General features: G+C 43.9%; 1 protein-coding gene across 9 annotated transcripts in view; it reads left to right on the forward strand.

Moving 5' to 3' along the window:
- The window catches only part of LOC117206825 (AF4/FMR2 family member 4), a 167,961-nt gene that overhangs the window by 116,456 nt on the left and 26,629 nt on the right, over positions 1-24,876 (forward strand). For all 9 annotated transcript variants that reach the window (XM_033446504.1, XM_033446506.1, XM_033446509.1 and 6 more), the window contains one exon: positions 1,920-1,956. In XM_033446504.1, the coding sequence (XP_033302395.1) occupies positions 1,920-1,956 (37 nt within the window). The remainder of the gene's footprint in view (positions 1-1,919; positions 1,957-24,876) is intronic.

Genomic DNA, 24,876 nt, shown 5'->3' on the forward strand with positions numbered 1-24,876 from the left:
ACTGCAAGAAGCGTACACGAAATTACTAAATTCAAGATAAACTCGTCTACAGTATGTACAGAGCCAAATAACAAAAAACAGCTCGGTAATGATATGAATATCAAAATTATATAGACAGATATACATAAACAAGAAGAGAATTAATTCTGTTATATGAAATTGCGAACATTCTTATTACAGTATTGAATAACGTGCATCTTTAAACTATAATCTAACGTTTCAAACGTAATAATAATTCTCAAGGATTTCGATAATTTCCCAATGATTTTTCGAGTTTACTTAGATTCTTATGACTTAGGAGCCATGCTGTGTGTACATAGCATGGTATAAAGAGTCGCGTGAAATTGAGCGATCGTGTTCCCGTTGATTACAGAGAAGCCGTGGCAAATCTTAGGACGCGTATCGATCGTGGAAACGTTTCGAATTGTATCGAGCGACCGAGAAGTGTTTCGTGCCACTTGGCACTGTGTCAAGAAGCTCGCGTTCGACCGAGACGGACGCCTTTCGTTGCGGATAAATCGGCTTTCGCGCAACGCCCGTGTGTCCGTTCTAGAAAACGACCGGTGCGGCCTGTTAAACGCGGAATTTCGGATTCCTCGTCGTCCACAGGCCACGCTCGCGGTCGCTGAAAACGCTCGGCGAAGAACGCGCGTCCGATCGATCGATGCCGGCGTTTTCGAGTCGAACAAGCTGTAGCTTTCGTGCCACTTGGCTTCGTGTCAAGAGTTTCGTGCGCTGCCGAATGTCGTTTCGTTTCGTTTCGTCGTTGTCGGCGAGAAGAGAAAAAGAAGAAACGGAGAAAGGAAGGGCGAAAGAGAAGCGCGCGAGAGTCAGCGTGGATAAAGGGGAAAACGAGCCGCGAGATATCAGTAGCTTCTCTGGTGAAAAGCGGATTAATTTCTCGAGGCTCGTGTTTTCCTTTTTCCGATGCCGAATAGCGTGGGCGCTCGCGGTTTTCCACGCTGCTGACATTCGTCCGACAGCTATGAGGCGACACGATTAATTGAAATTCGCAAGACCGAAACGGTCAGCCAGCTTTTGCGCGACGAAATTTCCTGACGTATGCCGCGACCAGTTTGCTTCTTGAATTTTATCTCCCACGGAATAGTCGTAAAACATGGCGACATGCTGAAACCACGTTTACGTTAGGCAACTACAGTTGAGATGACCAGGACGTTCAACCAAAAATAGAAGAATGGGCTATTTCTGGTTGAACGGCTACAAGCCGTTTCAATTTGGTTGACACTGTGTTTACGCGGTCTGTTACGAACAAGTTAAGATAGATCGAATCGATCGATCGATCAACAGTAGCCCAGTATAAACGAAGTCTTGGCGAAAACATTAAAGCGGTACGTTTTCACGTGGAATATCTTTCACGACGCAAAAATGGAGCGACACGTTAGTCTGTGGTTATACCGGTCAGATTTATCAGCGTTCCGACGAATTCTTCAGATAAAACGAATATACAAATTGTTAGGAGTACAGTAGCAGTTTATGAAAGCAATAATAACGAAACACCCGTAATTTTTTTCTCCAATTATATTTCTATAATTATATATTAATAATCTCAACAATCTCGACATTAATATCGTTATCGTATTTTGTTATTTCCATGCTATGATTCGATATATACTTGCTGCAGTTTCCTATCAAGTTCACAAAATCTTGGACGAGTTAGTCTCATTTCGATCTTCGAGTCCTTCAAATAGTTTCATTCGTTCGAAAATGTATGCCATAAATATATAATCATCTAATCACGATGTATCCACTGTTGTAACCAAATTCGTTCTAATAGAGTAGAAAATAGTTAAATTCGAATTGTTATTTGACGTGGCAAGTTCGATCGTGAAGTTACGTTTGTAGGTCGCCTTTGCTGTTTGATATTATCAATTTTGAATAATCGTTGTTTTTCGTTGCAGTTGACCGAGGTGACGCCGCAGGAAGCCACGAAGCCTCGTAAGTAAAGTTTCCAGTGTGTGTTGCATGCCTCGTGTTTCGAGCTAATCCCCCGTCGAGTGGAAATGCTCGATGGCGCGATCGAAGACGGCAATCCTGTTACCTGTTCCATTCGAACGCGACTCTAGTTTATCCGATGCGCCGAAAAGCTATCCCATTATGAGACTGACGATAACAAGCCTCTCGGTATTACCAGCTATCCCCTCGTTTGAAATGCTTGAACGGACTACGACGTTTTCTACGCGATTTCGCGTTAGTCAAACACTCTCGATCGTTCCATACGAGATTTTACGTAAAGTAGATTCCGTTTTAAAAGAGCAGCGGTCTGTAAACGGTTGGTCGAGTCTTGCAGAAAAAGTGGCCTTATTTCGGCAACGGCTGTTTAACATTTATGGCCTATTACGTAATTAACTTTGGCGAAACAAGAGATTTTTATTACCGTACGAAACGAGTCTGATTATCCGCGGTGCAGTGCGTGACAACGATGAATACTCGGAAACGGATATTTCGGAACAGTTTAACTTCGTTTCCCCTGTTCTTCTTTTCCGCTCTTCTTTTCCTTCTTTCTCCTTTTTTTTCTTCTTTGTTAAGTTTATTTACTGTTTTTGCTTTTATACTTTACACGCGATAATGGTCATGACGAAACAGCCGCGGGCTAATTTAATCGTTGCGCGCGGCGTTGTTCGCGAGTCGGTCCTTTTCAACCGGCGAATCTCGTATTATTCTTTGCAACGTGAAATATTTTCATAAAACCGCAGGAATTATTTGCGTGACGGCCCCCGTTGGAAACAAAGTAGCACGGCCTATGAAAAACCTGTGGATTCATTGCGATCCGCAAAAAGCCCGAACGTCAATTTGCAGCCGCGTTTCGCAGTCACTGACCTTTTCCATTAACTCACCGTCCGGGGAAATTTATATTTGACTCCGACGGTTTCGTGTACACGGTTATACGCGTTTATATGCGCACGGACGGACAGACGGTGGGAAAATATATATTTTAGCGACGCGCGGAAAATTTACGTTACACCAGCTGATTCGATAAGTGTTTACCTTAAACACCTAGAACTTTTTTAGAGGAACGTAACACGGATGCTGTGGCTGACTGTCGTGTGATTTATGCTTCATCGTGTATCAGATATAAAATGAAACTGCGTAACATTTTTTTTAATTGGTTCAGTTTTTTCTTCGTTCGTCCATAAATTCTCCCTCGTGGTTGTCGATAGCTGATCGAGTATGAGGCGGAACGAAATTAAATACCGATTGAACCTCATTTAATTTTAAAATATTAAGCTTGATATAATAATTACTATGCGCATAGATGTATACATTACAGACTAAAAATTTTAAACCACGTTTCCGACTCTTTTTTTCGACACGATTCCAAATCTTTTGTTAACCTTCAATTAATCTGTAATGTTAATCGAAAATCGATATTACGGGGGTGGCAAACGCACAATTGGGTTTTGACAATTACTCTCAGTTCGACACATCGTTTACATACAACGATTTCAAAATTTTCTCTCGCGGTATATTCGCCATTCGGTCATAACAAACGCATTTTCATGAATGAATAAATCCACCGATAGGCGACGATGACAGTGTGATGGAATATTTCCATGACTCATTGTGTGTTCAGCTATAGCGTTTCGACGAGCGAACAAATTTAGATTTTATTTCAACAATTACAAAATAAAAATCAACTGAAAAAGAGTCGATAGATAGTTGACACACCGCGACAGAAGATCAGCCGAGATGCAAAAAAATATTTGTGAATGGTCACGTTTTACAAATTTACGTTTTACAAATTTCCGGTTTACGTAACCGTCGGTCCGTGAAATGCGAGGCGCGCGCCACAAAATTTTTACCAGATCCCATGTTTGTTCACGAAAATCCAAATATTTAGTTAGCTTTCGGCCTGACTACTCGCACGCTGGCCGACGTCACGGCTTGCCACGCGTATAACGGGGACCATTGTCAAAAATGGAGAATCACGTCGCACCAGATTGTCCGAGGTCCAGGGCAAAAACCTGTGGATTCATTGATATTCGAATGTTTCTAAACGATGCGCACGCGGACTGGTGGGGGCGTTCAAACTCGAGAGAGGGCGAGGGAGCAGCAAGGGATACTGTTTCATGAATTAACCATTCGATGTGGCGGCTCTCCCTTCCGTTTGACGTCGATGCTCGAATATACACTGGCCACTTTGCGACGCCTATTATCGTCGCCGTTACGAACGTGTACGCGCGTGTGTTACACCCCATGTCCCTCGCGGGCCGCGGGCTGAGAATTTGCTTTTCGCTTCGTATATTTGCGTTTGCCTCATCGCGCGCGGCAAACCGATCTCGCGACTTTCACGCATCCCGCGTGTCAAATCTTCGAAAATCAACGCCTCTCGATTCTTCCGCTTTATTCCGCGCGGCTTTGAACTAATTAGCGGCTCGATTCTTTCATTGTTAAATTTCGCATTCGTGAAAAATCGCAAATTATTAATATTAATCTCTCTCTCTTTCTCTCTTTCTCGTATAACACCAATGAACTTTTCTTGCATCATTAAGCTAACTAAATTTACCGACTTATTAGTAAATTTTACAAGTCGTTAATTAGAAGGTAATGGTATTAATAAATTCTCTTTCATTAGAGTAACGAGTACGATAAGGAAACAAATGATATTTTACAAGCACATTCTACAAATCACGAGTCTCTTAATAATCTTATATCATGTAATACTATGAAATAGTAAACGAGAAACGCAACCAACGACTCGTAAATCGTTTCTTTAATACCACTATTTGGCGAATTAATGTGCAAAAGGATTCTGCAAGCCACCTGCTCGGATATCTGCATTTCTGCAGAAATATCATTCCAAATCCGCCACTGCTAAGCGACCGCACCGCTGTACCTCGAATGGACGAGAATCGTTTGGATTATCCGGCGGAACGTTAGACTTTTACGGGACGACTGGCAGAATCTAATCTCGGAATCTGCCGCTTCCGGTTTCCCTTTAGCTTCCTAATTTACCTTGGTGGCCGGTATATTTCTCCGCGGCCACTTCCTGCCCTGTCGGCGCAAGCGGCGAAACGCCCACCGACACGGCAGAGAGGTCGGGCCACGTTTAACCTCTTGCCCCGAACGTGCCAGTGGCTTCCTCTTTATCAGGGAGAACGGACTCGAGGACGTCTCGAGCTGATTAAGAGGAGGGAACGCGTTAACCGCGTCGGAATTGTAATGCGCGTGCCTCCAACCGCCTACCAGCGGCACGCTTCCGCGCCGAATTCATCCACCTGTACTCTTCCCCCGCCTATGCCTCTCTCTTCTCTGTATAGGTGTTAACGAGCGAGGGTGTGATCGCGTGACCGACGACCTTTTAGGCAGCGCGCCGCTACGGCTAAAAGGCCCCGGGTTCCTACGTTCATTTTCCACCGTAACGTTTGGCTTTCGATGCAACCCCATGATTCGAGCAAACGCTCGAATTACTCTCGACCACCACCCTCGACCTTTTCGTTTGAATCTCCGTTTTTAAATGTATAGAGATTTGGAGATACGACGGTGTTTTGCTAACTGGCCAGATGTTAGGTCGAGTAACATAGGGAATCAAATAACGAAACGAAGAGATTAACGGAAAGTGCGAGTCGATCAATTTGGATTTTGAGAGCAGCGATTAATGTTGGAAATTATCAATGTGGTGGATCGCGAATTCGTAATTTCTAATAGAAATTGTATAAGATTGGAAGGCTGTATTTTTTAAAGATTTGGTCGGTTGTAAAGAATACGGACAAACATTTTTTCTCGTGTATTAGGTTGTTCGAAAAGTTTCTTTCGTTTTACGAGGAAATAATAGACGCACAACGTTTTTTGTTTTATTTCATTTTTTTCAAATTACGTACGATCCATTTTGTTCCGTTGAGATAAACATCGCGACATTTCACAGACTTGGTTTCACGTTTGTACGAAGATGCACTGTTGTAAAAAACACGTTTGCAAAAGAAAAACACTTTTCGAACAACCCAATATTATGTATTTTTTTTTCTATATACGATTCATTTTGATTTCTTTGCTACGGGATTTATATCTTGATCGTCGGTAGGTCTGGTGCTAAATAGACGCAACCATCGTATTTTCTGTATGTTGCATCACGAACTCTTCACCATTTAGACGCGAAAGTACGCGAGTGACAGCTCGTAGAACGAAGGTGAACGTACAACGACAGCTTCTCCTAACAAATAGCCACGCAGCAGCGCCTCGGCTTTTCCTTCTTCAACTACACCTTCAGTCGTGGTCTGGTTGTGCCACGGTGGTTGCTGTCTTCTTCCTTCTTTGTGTAAACCCTCTTTTTCACCCCCTCCCCCGCCTTCCGACGATATTTTTCCTTTTTCGCGCGTCTCCCTCGTTTCCTGGTCCTTCTGCAGGCTCCTCTCTGGCGTTCCTCTTTTCGTCTGCCGCGATACGTCGAGAAGAATAAGCGAGAGAACGACGAGACGAAGTGGTTTCCATGGGAACGAACCGTTCCATGGTTCTATCGTCGGATCGAGACAGGACACTCGCCGATCGACGCCTTTCTTCTGTCTATCGACGTGTCCTAGGTCAAGTAATATCTCGCTGCACTATTGTCAACGCTCGAGAAACGTCGGAACGCTTGGTCCTTCTGTTGCCGTTTCTTCTGCTCGAATAGACCGGTGAATTGTAATCGATGGTATCGATGTCTTGGAAATTTCGTTCAGTCGCGTTCAAACGACGATGTGTATGGTGTGTTATTAAAAGAAGAAAAGGTTGCAGACTTTAAAAGTTTGTTATATTCACAGAAACGAGGAAAAAACGATTAACCGATGATAGGTGGTACAAGTAATCCTTCTGACGTAAAATACAGTTGATTTCGTATGGAAACGAGTGCTTCTTCGGAGAGAATCCTTTAAAGTCAACGCGGCTATTTTTTATCGCCGTGTATATAAATCAAGGAAAAAAGCAAAGAGGTTTGGCGCGAAAACTGCCAATTGCTGGAAAGAAATTTATTAGCGGGGCGGAGCGGTTGAAAGGCGGCGTGCACGGGTCTCTCGAGTACTTCGCGAAGTTTTCATTAGTAAGAGCCGATAAACTCGCGAAGACTTTGCCGGCTTGTCCGTGGGATAATCGCAGTAATTATCCATGGACCGATCTGCCTCGAATACCGCGACAGGGAATTTCAAGTTTGCGGTAGTAACTCCGCCAGTACTATCGCCGGTGTACGGCAATTCCCGTGACATTAATTATTGAAATCGCCCCCGGCACTCTTCTCCATTCCGTATTTCTCCGTCTTTCTTTCTCTTCCTCCATTCCTCGTATATATTCTGTCCCTCGATCTCGTCGTCTCTTTCTGCCTGCTTTTCCCTTCTCTGCTCTGTCTCATCTTCGTTGCTCGTTTCGTCCTCGTTTCATCCTCGTTTCATCCTCGTTCTACCTTGGCGACTAGTCTGGTACCCGGTGCGCACCTCTCGCGGCTGTCGTAGCTCTCGGTCTCGTTTTCTAGTTCGAAGGAAGTCCCTTGGGCGAAGTTCGCCGAGAAGCAGACAGAAGCTCCGTCACTTAATATTCAATCGCTCAGCCGTCTTGTCGCCGGTGGATCGCGACGAGAACAAACGAGACCAATAAATTAATATCGCTGATCGAGGGTTTCTTCTCTCTTTCGTTTATCCGTCTCGTTGCTTTCGTCGCTCGCGATACGCTGTCCTCGAATGTACGTAACATCTATTATACATCACCGTGCCGACGTAGAATTTCATTTTTCCGTCGATGAAACTTTAAATCGAAACTCCGGTGCGACGTAAACGGAGGCGAGTTGGGATTCGTCGAATTGGAAAAAATATCGCGTATCTGGCGATTCGATCTCGATCGAGGATAAAGTCGACTTACTCCATTCTGTGTTTTATTACGGTGTTATTTCGAGTTGAGAGTGCGCGCCCTTAGTTGCGCCAAGTGCATGCGATTATTTTATTTCGCGTGCGGTCGCGTGCTCCTGGACTATCTGCCCGTTGCCAGAACGATCGCAATCTAGCCATGTGAAGGCTGCTTAATATTGTGCGTGGAAACTTGCTTTAACGGCATTAAAGCTGTACGATAATGGCCAGCCGCCAGAATCGGCCAGCTCCAACAAATTGAAACGCGTCACGCCAACTGGCCACGTCTTTGGAATCCGATAAACCCTTCGCCGTTTCTTTTCTCCTAATTAAACGCACAATCTCTCTCTGTCTCCTCAGTCTTCTCGACCATTCCTATGCTCGTCGTTTCTCTATCGATGCTCGAGCTGTAAATAGCTCAAATTGCAAATTACGATGCTCGTAAGGGAGCGGAAGTAGCGAGAAAATTGTGAAGCAAGTGGACGAAATACCAAGCTCACCGAACGACTTTATCTCGACTCGAGCACGCGATTACACGGATCGCGTTGATGACAGCTTCTTCGAGTTTGTCTACCGTGGTATCGCGATAATTCTCATCTTGATATAATATATCTTGCACGATCCGACATAATTCTTAACCATTACATCAACGAAGACGCGCCCCTAACAATACCAAGCCGACGACGAAACTCTAACAAACAACGTAATCCGTTCCGCCGATTCTACGTCCCTCGAAGGAAGTATCGTTGACAGTCACGAGCACGCATCGACGTAATTACGACGGGAGCAAAACAGCTTTCGAGGAAGTTGCACACGCAATCGAGAACTATGAACGGAACTTCGCTCGGTTCTTAATAAAGTCAGGGGTAGAGGAGACATCTCGAGAATCTTGGACGATCGCTAGGGAATCATTAACCGATGACGTTGTTGCTTTGTAGCAGAGAATAGCCGTTAGATGTCCAGCTGCATCGTCCATGTTCCCTGCTTTTTACACGCTCCTTTTTATCGTCATAGCTCGTCACGACACCGGTCTATCCGTTCTTCATGATCGTAAACGCGTAGTTGCTCGCGACAAGATGGCCTCGTAAAGTAAGTATTTATCGATACGCGAGTTTCTGGTAGTTGTGGAAAAAGGTCAGCGTTCTTTTTCTTCCTTTCAGCAGCCTGCTAAGTGCACACGTGCTTCTAAACATCACCTTCGAGTTATATTTTAGAAAAATATCGAAAGAATCGTAAATCCTAGATATTTAAGCAGGATTTTAGAGGATTTATGTCAATAATTTTCATCGTTATTGTCTATAATATTTATGCAGGATTATGAAACAGTTGGCAATGAACCTTGTTATATCGCTACGTGAACATTGCTCCCTGTTAGATGGCACTATGTGTCCTGTCGAGAAATAATCGCGCGTGTATTCTTGCAATTAGTACGAACTTGTCGGAATGAAAAAGATGGGAATCTCTTTCTATTACTTTCTTAGCGTTTTATCAGTCTCATCTTATAGCGTATCGCGATGAAAAATACGAGATTCTGCGCGTATGCTTCGATAAAAACGATCATAACGTGTCGCGTTGTGTTCGATCAGTGAAAGTAGATTAGATCCTGCGTTCTTTAGTGTCTTATTACCTTCGATACGAATTCATCGCGATAAAAAAATTCCAACTTGGCTCGATTATTCGTTAATAACTAAGTAGAATACTTTGGTGGATCGATGAAAAGGGAACAGATCGGTATAAAGCCACGCGGATACCATGCATCGCGTGTAAACGACGCGATTCGTTGGCGGTTAAATTCGAAAAGTCTATAGAACGAAGGATGACCAGTTGGCGGGCTAATTTATTGGGAAAATGCAGTTTCAGCGAGTGGCACACCTTTGACATTTGCCTGAATCGATACCTGTTGAGCCATTCGTCGGGCGTCGTACGGCCCGCTGGTGCAGCTGGTATTATTACAAGCGGTGTACACGTGTCCACGGGCCCGGTGCGTGTATCATTATGTCAGTTCATGAATATATGCACGCTGTATCTATCTCATGGTCCCGCGAGCGATCGATACCGCGCGTTTTTGCCCCGATTGTCGCTCGATTACTCGTCTCGCCGACGGCTAATCGGGATCGCAATTACGTTTGCCTGCTGCTACCGATAAAGTATCCCCGTGAAATACGGGAGCATAATCGAGCGAATTATTAACCAGCGATTGTAACGAGGAACAATGCGCCAGGTTCGTTTCGCTTTCCATTAATCGAGAGTCGGTTTTATTCGGCTGACCTCGAATAAGAAATGGCAAACGTTCGTAATGTCAATATTCGATTGATGCGGTCAGATCGCTGATTAACGGGTAGTAAATAGATCGCGGACATTTATGCACATTCATATTTCTATGGATACAATCGAAGAACGTCGAGGAAAGACAGCGGATAAATTACGTTTTCTGTCTTTTACCAGGTAGCAATTTGGGGATATAAAATACGTAGTAGAAGCTATGGCGAGAAAAGTAAAAAACAGGAAACAACGACAATTTGACATACACGGCATCGATCGAACAGAGGTATTCGGTCTCTGGTTTATTCAGAACATTCGTCGAATAGTTTTACGAGACGTTGATTGCTGCGAGGTTTATAAAAGACCCGTAATTACAGCAATCAACCATGAGTTTGTTTACTCGTAATTTCCAAATCGGTCTAATTTTTGTCTCGATAATATACATGGTCTACGACGTCGATTCGTCCAAGAATTTAACGACGTGTGTTACTTACACGGTGGAAACAGGCGCCACTCCGACTAGGCTGGATCGAAAATTGATACACCGTGTGCGCGCTCGTCGAGTCGATTACGAGCGTGTAACAGCCATTACGGTTTAATGCGGGATATTCGATCGACCCGATAAATCTGGCCAGGTGCCACGCAGCTAACACGCGCGTCCACGATAAAAGTGTCGTCGTCGAGGTAATCAGAGACAGATCCTAGAGTGTTATATGAGATTTCTATTTCTAGCAGCGAGAAGAAGTACTCTCCAGTGTCCACGATTTCGTTTACCTCTGCTCCTTGGAGGATCGTCGATCCTACGAGCGATGGAAGGAAATTCTTTGGGAAACGGCCGCGTGTACTGCAGTTAAGACAGGAGTGAAAGTTGCGATTACGCGTCGATAAACGCGTCCATTCTCGAGAATTCTCCGGTTGGGTCGATTCACGAGGGAACGAGCCGCGAATAAAGTTCGTGACTCGGTCTTGGAATTACTTTCCAAGTCCTCGCTCGCTTCCGAGCGTAAGCGGCGTTAACCAGCGTCGGGACAAACCCTCGTGAAGGGTAGCTTTACGTCGGAGGGGTTGTACACGTGCTGAGCCAAATTAAATATTGAATATCGAGCCCTCTTCCCCACGGCGCTGTCAGTTACCTCTGTATACTATCGAGCGGCTTGACCTACTTGTCCAATTATGCTATACAGTGCGACATGAAGTCGTTAAATCACGAGTTTCGGGCTAGCCGAAAGATACGTCCTCTTGTTATCTCCACTATCGATCGACTTCCGGATTAAGACTAATTCAACGCATCCTTTTCCACGTTTATTCTGTTTTACATTTTTTTCATTTCGTTTGACTTCATCTTCGAGTGAAAAATATGTCGCTTTTCGTTTCGCTTATCTTCTCGTTTGATTTCAGGATTACATATGTACGTGGTTTTGCCGTCTTTTCGAACATTTAAGAGATATCACGAATATTAATTACGTTAAGTTGACGTAACGATTAAGCTAAGTCTATTCGTTTCTTAGACGAAGAGAAACGAATGGATGTGCATTTCAAAAGGATTATTATCTGCAAATATATCAAATTATTTTCTTCTTTGATTATTTCATATTAAAGGACTTCCTGTTATTCCAATTAACGAATGACGTAAAACTCAGGAAACGAACAGAAATGGGCTTATCGTATCTTTTTCGTATCTCAATTTATTTTATGGACGGGAAGAAAGCTGTTGAAATAAAAATTAGCGAGAATTTGAATACGCGGTATTTTGAATTCGTAATACTCGAGTCTAAAATGTAACGGAACTCTAGTTTGAAAATGATTGGTCCGCAATCTCGACACGATTCTCCTTAGGATCGTTAAACGACTAAAAGTCGTGGTGAAATCTAGACATATAACCTATCCCGTTTTATACATATTTCATCTATTTTTTTTAATAAAAATCACAACGAACGAATCGCGTGTTTTGTTTTCATTCCTCGATTCTCGTGCTTTCTGCGTTCCTTTTTCGGTCCCGTTAGTTAGTCGTTTCTCGTGAAACTATTCGAACGGAATATTGGATTCGCGAGATTAATTCGTCGACGCGAACAAAGGTGGTAGATCGCGTTACGACCGTCGTCGCAGCCTGCAGCGATGGTTATGTCATTGGAACGTTGGCGTATCTCGATCACGGTTAGATCGTGTTTCTGTCACGCTGATGACGTTTGCTAGCGATGCCTGCTAATTTGTAGTGTTTGATCGCGTAACTGCGGGATGACGCGCCTCCAGCGTTACTTCTGCTCATCCGTGTGGACGGATTCTCGGCAAATGATGTCGTCATCTCCTTTGACATTCGCGTATGCCAGTATCACCGTGCTTCTCTTATTAACCGACGGCTTTTCCGCTTAACCATATTCGACTAACACGGCCGTGTACGTATCTACGTATACGGTGTTGCGGATTACTTCGATCGAGTGGAAAAGTTGTTCCTTTGCCTGATTTCTTCGACGAGAGCAAATTGCCAGCGGCGAGCCGAACCAGACGTTAAAAACTCGAACGTAGACACGCTAGCAAGGAAAAGAGAGTTTATTGTCGACTGGGTTTAAGGGATAAAGAGAGAGAGAGAGAATGAAAGAAGGAGAGAAGGTCCATTTTCCTAATAACGTCGGATTCGGCCTCGACCAAAAGGTTAGGTTCGTCGACTCTCGTTTTCTCCTTTTCTCCGGCGTTCCCGTCTCTTGTTAAGCGCGCCCTTTCGCTAGCCCCGTGACACGAACGCCGCCTTTTCAGCCCCTTCGACCCGTTTCCCGCTGTTCCATCGTCATCCTCTTCAAATTTTCTAAGGTCTTGCGAGAAAAGACTGCGGAGATTCTCGCGACCGCTTTGCTCCCGATAAATTATAAGACTGCGAGCGGTGCGCATAATGCGACCGCGAAAGACGAGACAGAAGCGTTTATACGATATCGATCACGCGGGCTTCGTAGGGTGGCACGCGACGCCTCTCTGAAAGGGGGCCGTTCATTCAGAATGGTAGAAGAAAGGATCGTTAACGATCGCGTGGAGAGGAATACGGAGTCGAAACGAGAAAGAGTTTCGAGGATCTCTTTCTCCTTTTCACAGACCGGTCGGAGAGTGTTGACGATGGCGATGATGGTAAGAGTGCGGGTGGAGGCGAGTGGGAGAGTGGGTGGTGGAATTTATACGCGAAATCCGCGCGGAATTTCATTTCGTCTTTTATCGAGCGCGAGCCACAAGCGGCATCGGCGGCAAAGGAAAAAAGGGAGAACGATTTTGTGCGCGGCAACAGAGAAGAAAGGGTGCGAACAGTGGCGGCAGAAGAGCGTGGAAAAAAGGGTGGCCATAGTCGAAGGGACACGAGAAGAAGAGAGGCGAAGCGAAAGGGGTCGATAACACATATCCATCCTCTACCCTAGCGGCTCTCCTCTGCCTCCTATCTATTCTGCCCGCCAACACCCTCGAATCAGTCTCCGCGCAAGCAAGCAACCAGGCAAGCAAGAGCAGCTCCGAGTTACTTAACGTGATTAAATCCACCTCCACGGCCCTCTACCTCTCGCACCCTCTATGGCCGAACCACGTCGATTCGTCTCCTCCGGTCTTTTCTTCGCCCTATTTATCCTCGTGCTGATCTATTCCTGCGGATTCGATCACGAGCCGTTTACTTGTTCGCGTTTTATTGCTTAAAACGGCCTTCGCGCTCACCTCGAACGTCCCTTTTTCGCTTCTGAATGCACGCGCTCGATCGTTGGCTACTCTTAACCCTGCTAACCTATTCACTGATATTCGAGTGTTCGCCAGGGAGAGAGAGAGAGTCGTCGCATCCATCGCTATTTCAAAAGGATGCACTCGTTCTCTCGCGGCCACCGCCAAAGGAATACCGGCGTCACGGTTCTCCACCGATCGACCGCCACGCTTTTCCTTCTTTCACCGTAATACATCGATTCCTGCATCCTTTTTTATTCTACCTGAATCGATCGTACTCTGAAAAGAGTCCTTCAGACAAAAGTCGAGGTATTGTACGATCGTTTCAATTGAAAAGTTCAACGACACTTTTCGCGCCCGAATCGTATCCTTCTAAAACTTAATCGCTGTCTCGATGATTCGAGCACCTATTCGAACGACGTAAGAAATGGCGTGAAAGGGAGCCACTTCCGTCAAGAAAAGACTTCTTCTCGAGATCTATATATAGTTTGGTGAGCCAACGAAAATGGTGAATCACGTTTTTCGTATGAAACACAGTCGCGTTCGGGTCGCACCTTCGACGCATAATCATCGGCGGTACGTCACGATTCAATAATAGCTTTGGAAACGAATAATGCAGCGGTGTTTTCCATTCGATCGAGTATATATATTCTTCTGACCAGTTGGTTTATTTACAATTGTGATTTAGTGGGCTCCGTAGGATTTTAATTCGCTGTACAATGTATCTGGAGCGTTCGCGCGCTCCTTTTCTCCGTGGAGAAACGAACGTGCGAACAGGGGAGGGGCCACTTCCGGAAGGAAGAGGTTACCAGGCCGATACGCTTGGCCGAAGCGTCTCGACGCATGGTGTATGTTGCGTCACGTCGACGAAGTCGATGACCCACCTCCGTCTCTTCCTCTTCTACCTTCTCTTCCTCCCTTCTCCTTTCCTTTCCTGTACGAATCCATCGGAGAAGACTGCACACGAGACCAGAACACATGCATCGCGCCACGGAAACGGACGTCTGCGACTTTCTCGTGCGTAATCGTGGGTCATACGGATCTGCCCTCTCGCCGCTAATTCGATATTTGTCGCGCGATACTCTCGAAAGCCAAGCCGATTATTCCCGTGCCCCTTAAATTTTTCAATCTTCTTATCTGAATATGTGATTGGTGTTTAACTGAAAAGAATAAATCAAAGAACAGAGGAAAAAGATGAATCATTTTCTTGTACAATTCCATAAACATTCGTAAATACCAAAGTAAATGATACAAAATATATAAAGCAACGTCGTTCTTTTCGACTTTTCAACGATTGATGAGTATAATTCCTGGATTCGTATATTCGAATATTTCGTCTATCAATTTCTAGCATTCGAAGCACAGTGGCAAAAATTGTCGGTGACAGAAATCGTCTCCTACATCCGATAAAGTTTCGACAACGAATGGCACGCTTGGAACGAAGGTAGTTAACTAACTGTCTGTGGATCGTCTTCTTTGTCGCTTTGGGCCGGCTCGATTCAAGCGTCTTCAGTTTATCGAATGAATTTTTTTTTGCTCAGGAAGAATTGTCATGCGTCGAGAAGTTAATTAAGAGCGAGCGAGACTGAGAGAAGGAAACGAGAGAGGGCGAGCGCTCCTCTCCTTTTCTTTCGTCTTAATTGGAGGGCTCTTTTAGCAATTAGAACGCGAAGGGAATTCTTTTCTCTTAATAATTCGCCGTTACGAAGATATAAACGAACCTTTCAAGAACATCCCGCGGAACCCTTCCTCACCCGTGGCTGTTGGCCTCTTGCTTTCTGTATTTTCGCCGCGGTTCTTGGCATTCAGGCAAGGTTTGCCGGCAACCGGCTGCCTAAGCCCACAAAATTTATTTTATATCCCCAGTTTTAGGTGAATAGGGACGAGCCATTGAGATCCTTTCTGCTTCTTCGAGCCGTTGCGCTCGTTTCTCGTTCGCCGCGGTATGCTGTCTACGGGAAGGATTTTCCTTGGGAAATCTTATATGAAAAGATGCGCGCGGAGAGTTTGGGAAGGGGGAAAGGGAGGGCAGGACGAGCAAGAGATGTTCACCCTTTGCCGGCGATCTGACCCGAGCCGGGCTGGTTATTCATAAGGCAGATATCGAGCCAGCTCTCGAATGCAAATCGAGCGGAAGTCAACGATGAGTCGAAACGACGAGCATCTTCGTTTTTCTCATCGTCGACCGTCGTCGATGGAGATTTATAGAAAAAAAGAAAAGGGGAAGGAAAAAAAACGAGGGAGAAAGAGAAAAAGAAAAATAGGAAAGGGGAACGAAACGAAGTAGAGAATAGGAAGGAAATGCAAAACGGCTCGATTAAAACTCTTCAGGCTCGTTTAATCTTTCCCCCTTCGCTTAGCTTATGATTCCTCCTGATGGTCGTTCGGTTTGCCTTTCAGCCAATCGGCCAATTCTATGGTGAGACGCGAATATATGCGCAAAAGTTACGATGGAATTTCAATGGCGAGTTACGGATCATTGGTACGCGTTTCCCATGACGAAGGCTCCAGGACTTGGAAATAACTTCATTCAGACCTCAAGTTCACATTCGCTTTTATTGGAATATATCGGGTTCATTGAAAAGTATAGCAATTGAAATATAGCAAAATCGAAAAAAAATTTACAGTTTATCTTTGCAGAAATAGTATTTCGTCGAATAGGACGAGTTTCGATAAATTCGTTGTCCCGTTTGGTCAATTCCTTCGTGCAGCTTTTACAGTTTTCTAGAATATTTGATATCTTGCCATTAAACAAATTTTATAACAGTTGCGATAGATTCCATCAGAACTAGGAGAATTTAAATGTAACGTTCGGTAATTAATTAAAAAAAACTTTCTCGTCCTTGCTATCAAATCGATGATCTACGGGCGCTTAATTCGAACACGGGTCACGGATCGGCTTTTGACGCCAATCTCGTATCGCGATATCAAAGAAGCGGACACGCGACGGGTTCGCGTGTGCCCGTTGAATCGCGGCACGAGGATAGAACACAAGAGAGAAAAAGGTAGAAAGCGGAGACGCCACGGAAGCGTACGACCTTCGGCGTGGTATCGATTAAGCGCGGGTTAAGCTCAATGCCAAACCAAAAGCAATCCGGCGATCCGGCCGCAGCTTGGCGTGCCATCAATCCGTGTGCGAACACTCGCGTCGACGTGCTTCTTTAATTTATTCGACTTGGAGCCACGGCTCTCGAACCAAGGGACTCCGAGCAAACTTCTACAAACTCTTTGTACAGAACTTTTCACTCCGTCGAGGCTCTTCTTCCCCGTCTTTTCTCAGATTTCGAACGAGGGAAATCCCGCTCTCTGATTTACACGAGGTGTCTTAATTTACGTAAGTGCAGTCCTTCGAATATCTGTTCGTCCGAAATTTAATTAAATCCGTCGAGATCCTTAGATTTGCAACTACATTTCCAAGAACAATTTACACTACATTCTGAATGGTTACGTTAACCCCATTATGTGGATTATAATCTAATATCGCCGGCTGTATTACCCCTTCGATTGGATTTGCTCGGATGATTAGCAATTGCTGGTCAATCGAGCGCGCACGCGGTCGAAATCAATATATTATTAGGTCAACGATCCATTCAGTCCCAAGCAAATAAATAAACGAACTCGAAGGTGGACGCGAGCGTTAAGATCGATCGAATTGGTTCCGTAGGCGTGTATGTATATGATTGAGGAAGGGGGGATGCATTATTTTTTTACCTGGCTGCCCCGTGGAACGCACGGCTTGATGGAACGGCGCATTCGATAATACATCATTCGGTTGACCCAGTTCCGTGATATCGAGTCTCGAAGTGGCGGAGCGTGGCGGTCACCGAGACCCGTTGGTTAGTGGTTGGCGCGGTAAACGGGGGTAAAATAGTGGCCGAACAGCCGGCAAACGGAGGCATTGACGTGTGTCGAATACGAGTTTATTAACCGAACAGGACGCCGAGTCAACTTTCGTGGAGTCCTTTGGCATGAGTCGACTTTTCTCCTAGTATCCTGTAATGGATATATGTAAGTATGCGTGATCTTGGTAATAGTATGGCGCGTAGTCACGGTTGTATCTAGGTGCACGTGTTCGTGTAAATTTGTATTTTTATGAAGACAATCGCAGAAATAAAATCTGAATAGAGATTCGTTTTATGCTCTGAATATCACGAGTATATCCACGTTGCATATTTTATAGCAGAAGTCCATTTATACGAACCTGTCGAAAAAATAAGCTGTTCCATATCTGTGCCAGTGAAGCATTTCTTTTTTTTTATCAGATTCCATACATTTCATTTTCGTATCGAACTTTTGCCATTATATAAAGACACGAGTAAATTAGATGAAAAATGTACTCCTACCTAATTAGTTAGTGGATACTGTAATAAAACAATAGTGCGCAAATACTTTCTGTAGCCAACGTATGTCCCATCAAAATCACTAATACATTAGCATAAATCCCATCTTTCATTTTTCCATATTTTCTAATTTTGGAACAGATGTAATAATTGTTTCGAGACATTTGAACAGCAATGCACATACGTCAGTTATTAAACTCGATAAGTTGCACGTTAGCGAGTTATTTTTCCAGCGTGTTGTAATTAACGTTAAATTAATTTTAGAATTCTAAAGAAAAGATATACCGGAACGAATCCTAGAGGAAGTCTTATTAAACGGCGTGATTTCTTTCACGATATCAGAGGGTTTCGCGGTTGCAAGCGCCAGTTAAATGTTTGCTCTTCATTCGCGATGCGCAGCCAGGGACTCGTCTCGGAACTCCCTTTGGTTGAGAAACTGGAAAGTTAGCCGCAAGTGCGAGCGGTTCTCCTTCGCGGCAAGTTCCTCTCGGAGTTCGAGCAACTTCCGGTTTTGACTGAAAGGAGCTTCCGTCCTTCGAGATCCTCCGACGCCCGGGGGTCGACCTCCTTAATAAATACGTCGATGCGTGCTTTCGAAGGAAGTCGCGTTTACATACTGTGACTGACATTTTGTAGAAGCGTACGGAACGATGAATCTAACGATCCTGTCGTTTTTCGTTGCTCATTGTCCAACAATTTGTTTCGTTATGCGGGACTTTCGGACGTAACCGTATCGCAATAATGCTCCATTATTCACGGTTCTCTTTTGAACTGCATTTTTCCCCGAATTTTAACCTGCGGTCTAGCTGTTACGATCTTTCGTTCTACTAGAAATTCTAATGGACGTACGTCCTATTTGCGCGTGCTGTTTTCGTCGTTTTTCTTATTTTTATTTTAATGACAACCTTGTTGAACGAGTTTGTCATAGATAAAGAGGTTATCGGGTCTACTAATTATGTAAACGTCGAGTAAATAGAGGAACATAGCGACACACAGTCGTAGATGGTTTCGAATAGACTTCGATCAGATACTTTGTCGTAGTGTTCATTTAAGACAATTTCGCATTAGGACAATCCTACAGAGACCCTAAACTGGGTCGAGGTTGTCTCTGGCACCTGTCGGTTTCGTTTCTCCTGCGATTTTCTTCTTTCCTCCAGAGAGAATTTCGAAACCTTATGTGTCCTTTCCTCCCCTTCTTTTTTCCTTTCTCTCGTAAATTTTCGATAACATCGCTATTTATTCGATATCGTGCCGTCACAACATGTTTATTTAAAGTTTCTTTCTACGTTTGCTTACGAAGTGTTCTCGAGGGATCGATCGAGGCTCGCCTTCGATTTTTCGATTCCCTTTGTCTTCCCAACATCCTTCGACGGATGCAAATTAACCGTCATAACCGAGCGAAGCCCGGCTGTCATCGATCGGTTGTGCAACCGAACGATTGCCTCACGCTGACTTTTCAACGAGGCGGTGTTTCCAGGTAACGTGGCAAGCGAGCCAGAACATTGTTGCGTTTCAGGGAATCTGGGTCGCCTTAACGATCAATCTCATCGTTTCCCTATTCGGCGTCTTTTGTCCTATCGGACACATCACGTTCATGCCCACGAGAATTTCTATTCGCGGCCGACTCGTTCGTCTACGTTCGTTAAAACACACCATTTTACTTCGATAATCTCGTTATCGTCCGAACCAAAGACACGTAGCTGCCGGAAGTGTCATCACCGATTCATTCTTCCCAACGAAACCTTTTCAATTCCTTGCGTTCTAAATCGGAGGTTCATTGACGCCAGTAACAACTTTATCTTCATTGTCGCCGAAATAGATTTGTGGAAAATGATCGAATAGCTTGCGATGGTTGTATTACCCTATTTAGTTAAAATGTCATGTCTACCAGTTTGCAAGCGAAGGAAACTATTCATATTCATATTTATCACTTCCTACGTGCTATCTTTGTTTCTCGTCAGTTGATTTAAGACGTTAAATCGCTTTTCCCTAATAGCCTGTATAATGTAATTTAATTAAAACACAGAAAACATGGTAGTTTCGAATACTTCAACGTATTGTGAAAGATGAGAAAATATTAGATAGAAGATTCTGTAGCAAGGGGTGCAAGCGTAGTCGAAAGTAGCGATGGTTGTTCGAATCTTAGTTCTGGCGCGATTCGAAGTTTACGATAGTGTGAAACGTCGAATCATTTCGAACATAATTCGATATTTATACTTCTTGGAAGTTTAAATAAGCCTTGAATCTCGAGTCTTTGGAGTTTCGATAAGACTTGAGAATCTTGGAACTCTTGAATGCCATTAAACTTTCAAAACTTAGACCAATCAAGACTTTCCAGACTCGCTGTAACTTTAAAAACTCAAAATTTTAGATTTATCAAATTTTTCGAAGGTTTTGCGTATAATCATCCTTTCGAGTCATGTTCAAAGATCATGATCGGTAGTGATAGGTAGCCATTGGTATAATCATTTATTGATATAATATTTTTTTCCAGTAAAATATCTGTTTCCCAACGCGCGAGGTAACGTTGACTAGTTTATAGCAAAAGCTATTATTTTTCAGAAACATTTGCACAAATAGGAAGAAGACGAATTATGTTTGTGCAATCTCGTGTGTAATCTCACTTTTCCAAATTATACCCACATTATGTTAATGTTTCGTGGGAACCTAGATTTACTTATAAGACGGCCATTAATTGGCCTTCTTAGCATATAACAAATTAATTTTGCTGTGAAATTCGATGAAATTTGACTAACAATAATCTGACAGAATTACACAAAGACTTGCACGAGCGATCGCGCATGTTCGAAGCGACTCAAAGCGTTCGAGAGCACATCGCTAATTGTAAGTCGCTTCGATCACGCTGTTCCCCGATCCCGACGCTTAATCAATTGAACGAAAGTCGAAGGATTAGAGCAGCGGAGAATTATATCCGTCCGCGGTGCAGAACAATCGTCCATTGTTGCACAAGCGTTTGCAAATACAATCGGACTCTCATTAGAAGCTACGAAGGAATATAATCGCCGCAGTTAGCTGGTGCCGTGGATTCTTCTTCGGCGACGCGATATTCGAATCACGACAGAAACTCATTATAAAACCCTATGATATATTTCTCTCATGTGTAAAGTCATCCTTTTATATATTCTACAAGGACGTACACCGTCCGAATAATACATATACTGTAGCAAGATCGAACGAATACGAAGGCACTCGTTACACATTCTTCGCGAGCGACTAAATCACGATGGATCGAGAAACGGATGCTTGGAGCAACTCGATTCGAATCACGAAACGAACGATACGTTGGAGACAGCGCGGGGAACACGACCGTTGCGTTGTCGTGTTGAGAATCGACTTTTTGCTGGAAAAAAATGACCCGGCTCGTCTATCCAGAACCCAAGACGGTGCACAGAGAAACCTAATTTCTCGAGTAAGCTCTCTCTGGCCTCGGCCAATACGATCGACCGTGATCGTCTCATTGAATTTTGATCGAGATAGATCGGAGGAGCAGCGGACGAAACAACGGGGTAGAAAGCGTTCTCTGGTGAATGAGAGAGAAAGAGAGAGAGAGAGAGAGAGAGAATCGAAGGGTAAGGTGGTCCAACCAGATCCTTTTGCTGAAACAGGTGCATCAGCCTACCATACGTCGAGGCGTGTGCCGGCTAACTGAACACCTTAATAACACACGCTCCGATCCTTTACGGATGGTGCGCACGCACACATTTCCATAAACACAGACCGTACGCTATATCCTGATCGATAGTTGCTTTTATGGCAATCTGATGGAACGTCGAACTCACGGTGCTTGGTAAAAGCACATAAAATGAAAAAATGATTTCGTTACGATGTACGAGATTAGAAGCCGAGAAAGCTGCCGATCGTTCTCCATTCAAAGTTTCAATCGATTTCGTATCATACGATCGTTTAAACATATTGGACATTAGCGTCTTGTTTAGAAGCCGCATAGATCATCTCCATGGATTAAAAAGTGCAGAGAATTGATGATTATGGTTGTGAACTGTTTGTCTCTGGAGAATCGAACAACATCGTCTATTTGTGTAATGAAATTGAGAAATTAAGAAGAAATGTGATTGATCGCTTTGACTGAACCAATATATAAGCGAACGAGTGTGTTAAACCAGCGATAAAGGACATAAAGGTGGCTGTGGTAGGCAAGTAGAATCATCCTCGATCATTCGAACTTTCGATCGATTTCTTATCGTAGGATCGTTTTAACTCTTCGAGTATATAGTAAGAAAATATAATAGAAGCGCAGTAAGAAACAAGAAGGAGACACGTGAAACGAGGGTAGTGGACGAAAACGACTGGTAGTTAAGAAAGAACGCGAAAGATCGCGAGCAAAGAGGGGCGTTCGAAAGGGAGAGGGATGAGTTGAACAAAAGGCGTCGCTACGCAGGTGAAGCGACCGTCTGCTCAGCAAGCTGCGGGGCTGAGAGGTCCTGGGCTGGCGCGTGTACGACTACCAGCAGGCAGAAAAGCAAGCAGCAGTTAATTCAACTGGCAGCGATGGGCCCAGGCCCTAGCGGGCCCCGAGCCGAGCCTCAGTCAACCGATGCGCGTCACTGCGAGTGTACGCGGTCGACCAAACGCTTCCGCTATCGCGATATTCGTAGTGCAACATCCCCTCGAGTTATACCGATTCGCGTTACATACTTTTGTGCGAAAACACGGTCGACTACAAGTCTAAAACAAACGATAATAAATAAATCCTGAAAAAGATCGATTTCATTTTGGATATCACTTTATCGTTAGAAATAAAAATACAACAGAGGTTAAAAGTTAAAAAAAAAAAAAAGGAAGTAAGAGAAGATTCAACGTGTAGTATCAACGCGATTACAAAGCTGTATTATTAAGATCGATGTCGAATAGCGATGTATGGATCGAATAAGCGTTTATAGACGCGACGACCTTGGAACAGTGCGGTAGAGTCGAAAGTGACGTGATTTGCATACGCGCCAATCAATGAACGCGGTCGGTTCGATTTCACGCAGCGCTGCCGTCATTTCCGATCGGGCGGCGGACAAAAGCAGGGGGAAAAGCGAGCGAAGGGAAGATTGATCGCGAGCTGTGGAAAAGCGGTGCGTGAAACGCGCGTGCACGCACGATCGCGAGCAATATGAACCATCATCAACGTTATCAACGTTAGCAACCTGGACGATAAGTCATGCTCGTTGGATTCCAGCTGCAGCTACTTCAAGACGCTGTCTACTATCTTCTGTTATCAGGTGTGAATCGACGAATCGCATCGTTGACTTGCGTTTTCGAGCATTTTGTCGTACCATGAGAAACGCTTGCCTTTTCAACGTGTATGATACGAAGGAAATAATTGATGTAATTTACGTGATACGCTATGACGTCAATTTCTGCATTCTTCTATGCATAGTTTTCCAACAGAAACATTTTTTGAATATATTATATCTCTATTACTACTGCTATCGCCATAGTCAGTATCGGTTTAGAAGAATTTTCTTAGCACATAGTTCGTATTTCAAGTATTCAAGAATCCGAATGCAAAGAGTTTGCCGAGTAACAAAATAGTTGCATGAAATTTGACAATGGCCGTGACTTTCAAAAACGCTCGATCAAGTCACGATACGTTACTATTATACGCAGCTATGGCGATCGTAAAGAATAAGATCATTGCAATTCGATCTCTCCCTAATCGCATAATTAAAATACATTATATCAAAAGTAAGCAAGTCTTTGAGCACTTTTGATTAATAGCGTATATCATCGAAGGTAAAGTAGAAATTGCATCGTCGATAAACGTTAAATTAAAGTTTGTATAACGACTAAAGATAGGAAGATCGTCGAGTAGGTAATTGATGCATAACACGTACAAGAAGAACGACTTTTCATCGCACGTGACGCTATCGCTGGAATTATGCAACATCCTCGCGATACTTGGACGTTAATTATTCGCGAGCGAGTATCGAGCACGATATGCGCGTGTCATTGATTAATCGTGGCGATCCGTTCGAATAGTTCACGGGGGGTTCGCGACCACGGCGAACAGTGATAATTAGCCGGTGGAACATTGCCAGGGAATTTCCTAGCTTTTGTTCGAAACGAGAGAGAGTTATGACGATCGGCGGTGTTGTAAGGCTCGCGCGAGCGCGTCCCTCGTTCGACCAGTGATCGTGTGATAAATCATACCTCTAATTGGACATCGCGATGCGTCTAACTTGGTAATCGTATATTAATCGCGTTACATATGGAATTCATTAACGCAACATACATGCGCGCGTCTATGAAACGTCATACGGTCGAAGGATTTGGTCCGTCAAGAATATTTCTACGTGCGGATAAGGCGACGTTTATCTTCCTCGTTAATCTGCCAGCCGAATTTTCTTTTAACTAGAATCTTCTATAATTAGAAATAAATTATTAGGTTGTAGCGTTTGGGATGGCAGATCGAACGTTTCAGAGTCTTTGTCTGGATTCTATCAGTACTGGTGCATTTATAAATTGCTTCTGCAGCAATTTAACTGAAATTATTTTTTTCTTCGTATCTCACGTATGCTCGGACGTATCTTAGATCTATTTTTGCAGACGATGCAATGTAGTCTTTGAATATCGATTACGATTTAGCAAATATTTTATGCCACCACGCAGTGGTATTAATTTAGAAAGGAATAGTACAATGCATATTGCGTACGAGTTATGTAAACGAAGTGTTCTTCTTTATACGTATATTATGTTCGTCACTATAAATGTCAATCGCGCATAAAATTACATCCCAATTTCTA

The sequence above is a fragment of the Bombus bifarius genome, unplaced genomic scaffold (assembly GCF_011952205.1).
Source record: "Bombus bifarius isolate JDL3187 unplaced genomic scaffold, Bbif_JDL3187 scf7180000008008, whole genome shotgun sequence".
Taxonomy (NCBI): Eukaryota; Metazoa; Arthropoda; class Insecta; order Hymenoptera; family Apidae; genus Bombus; species Bombus bifarius.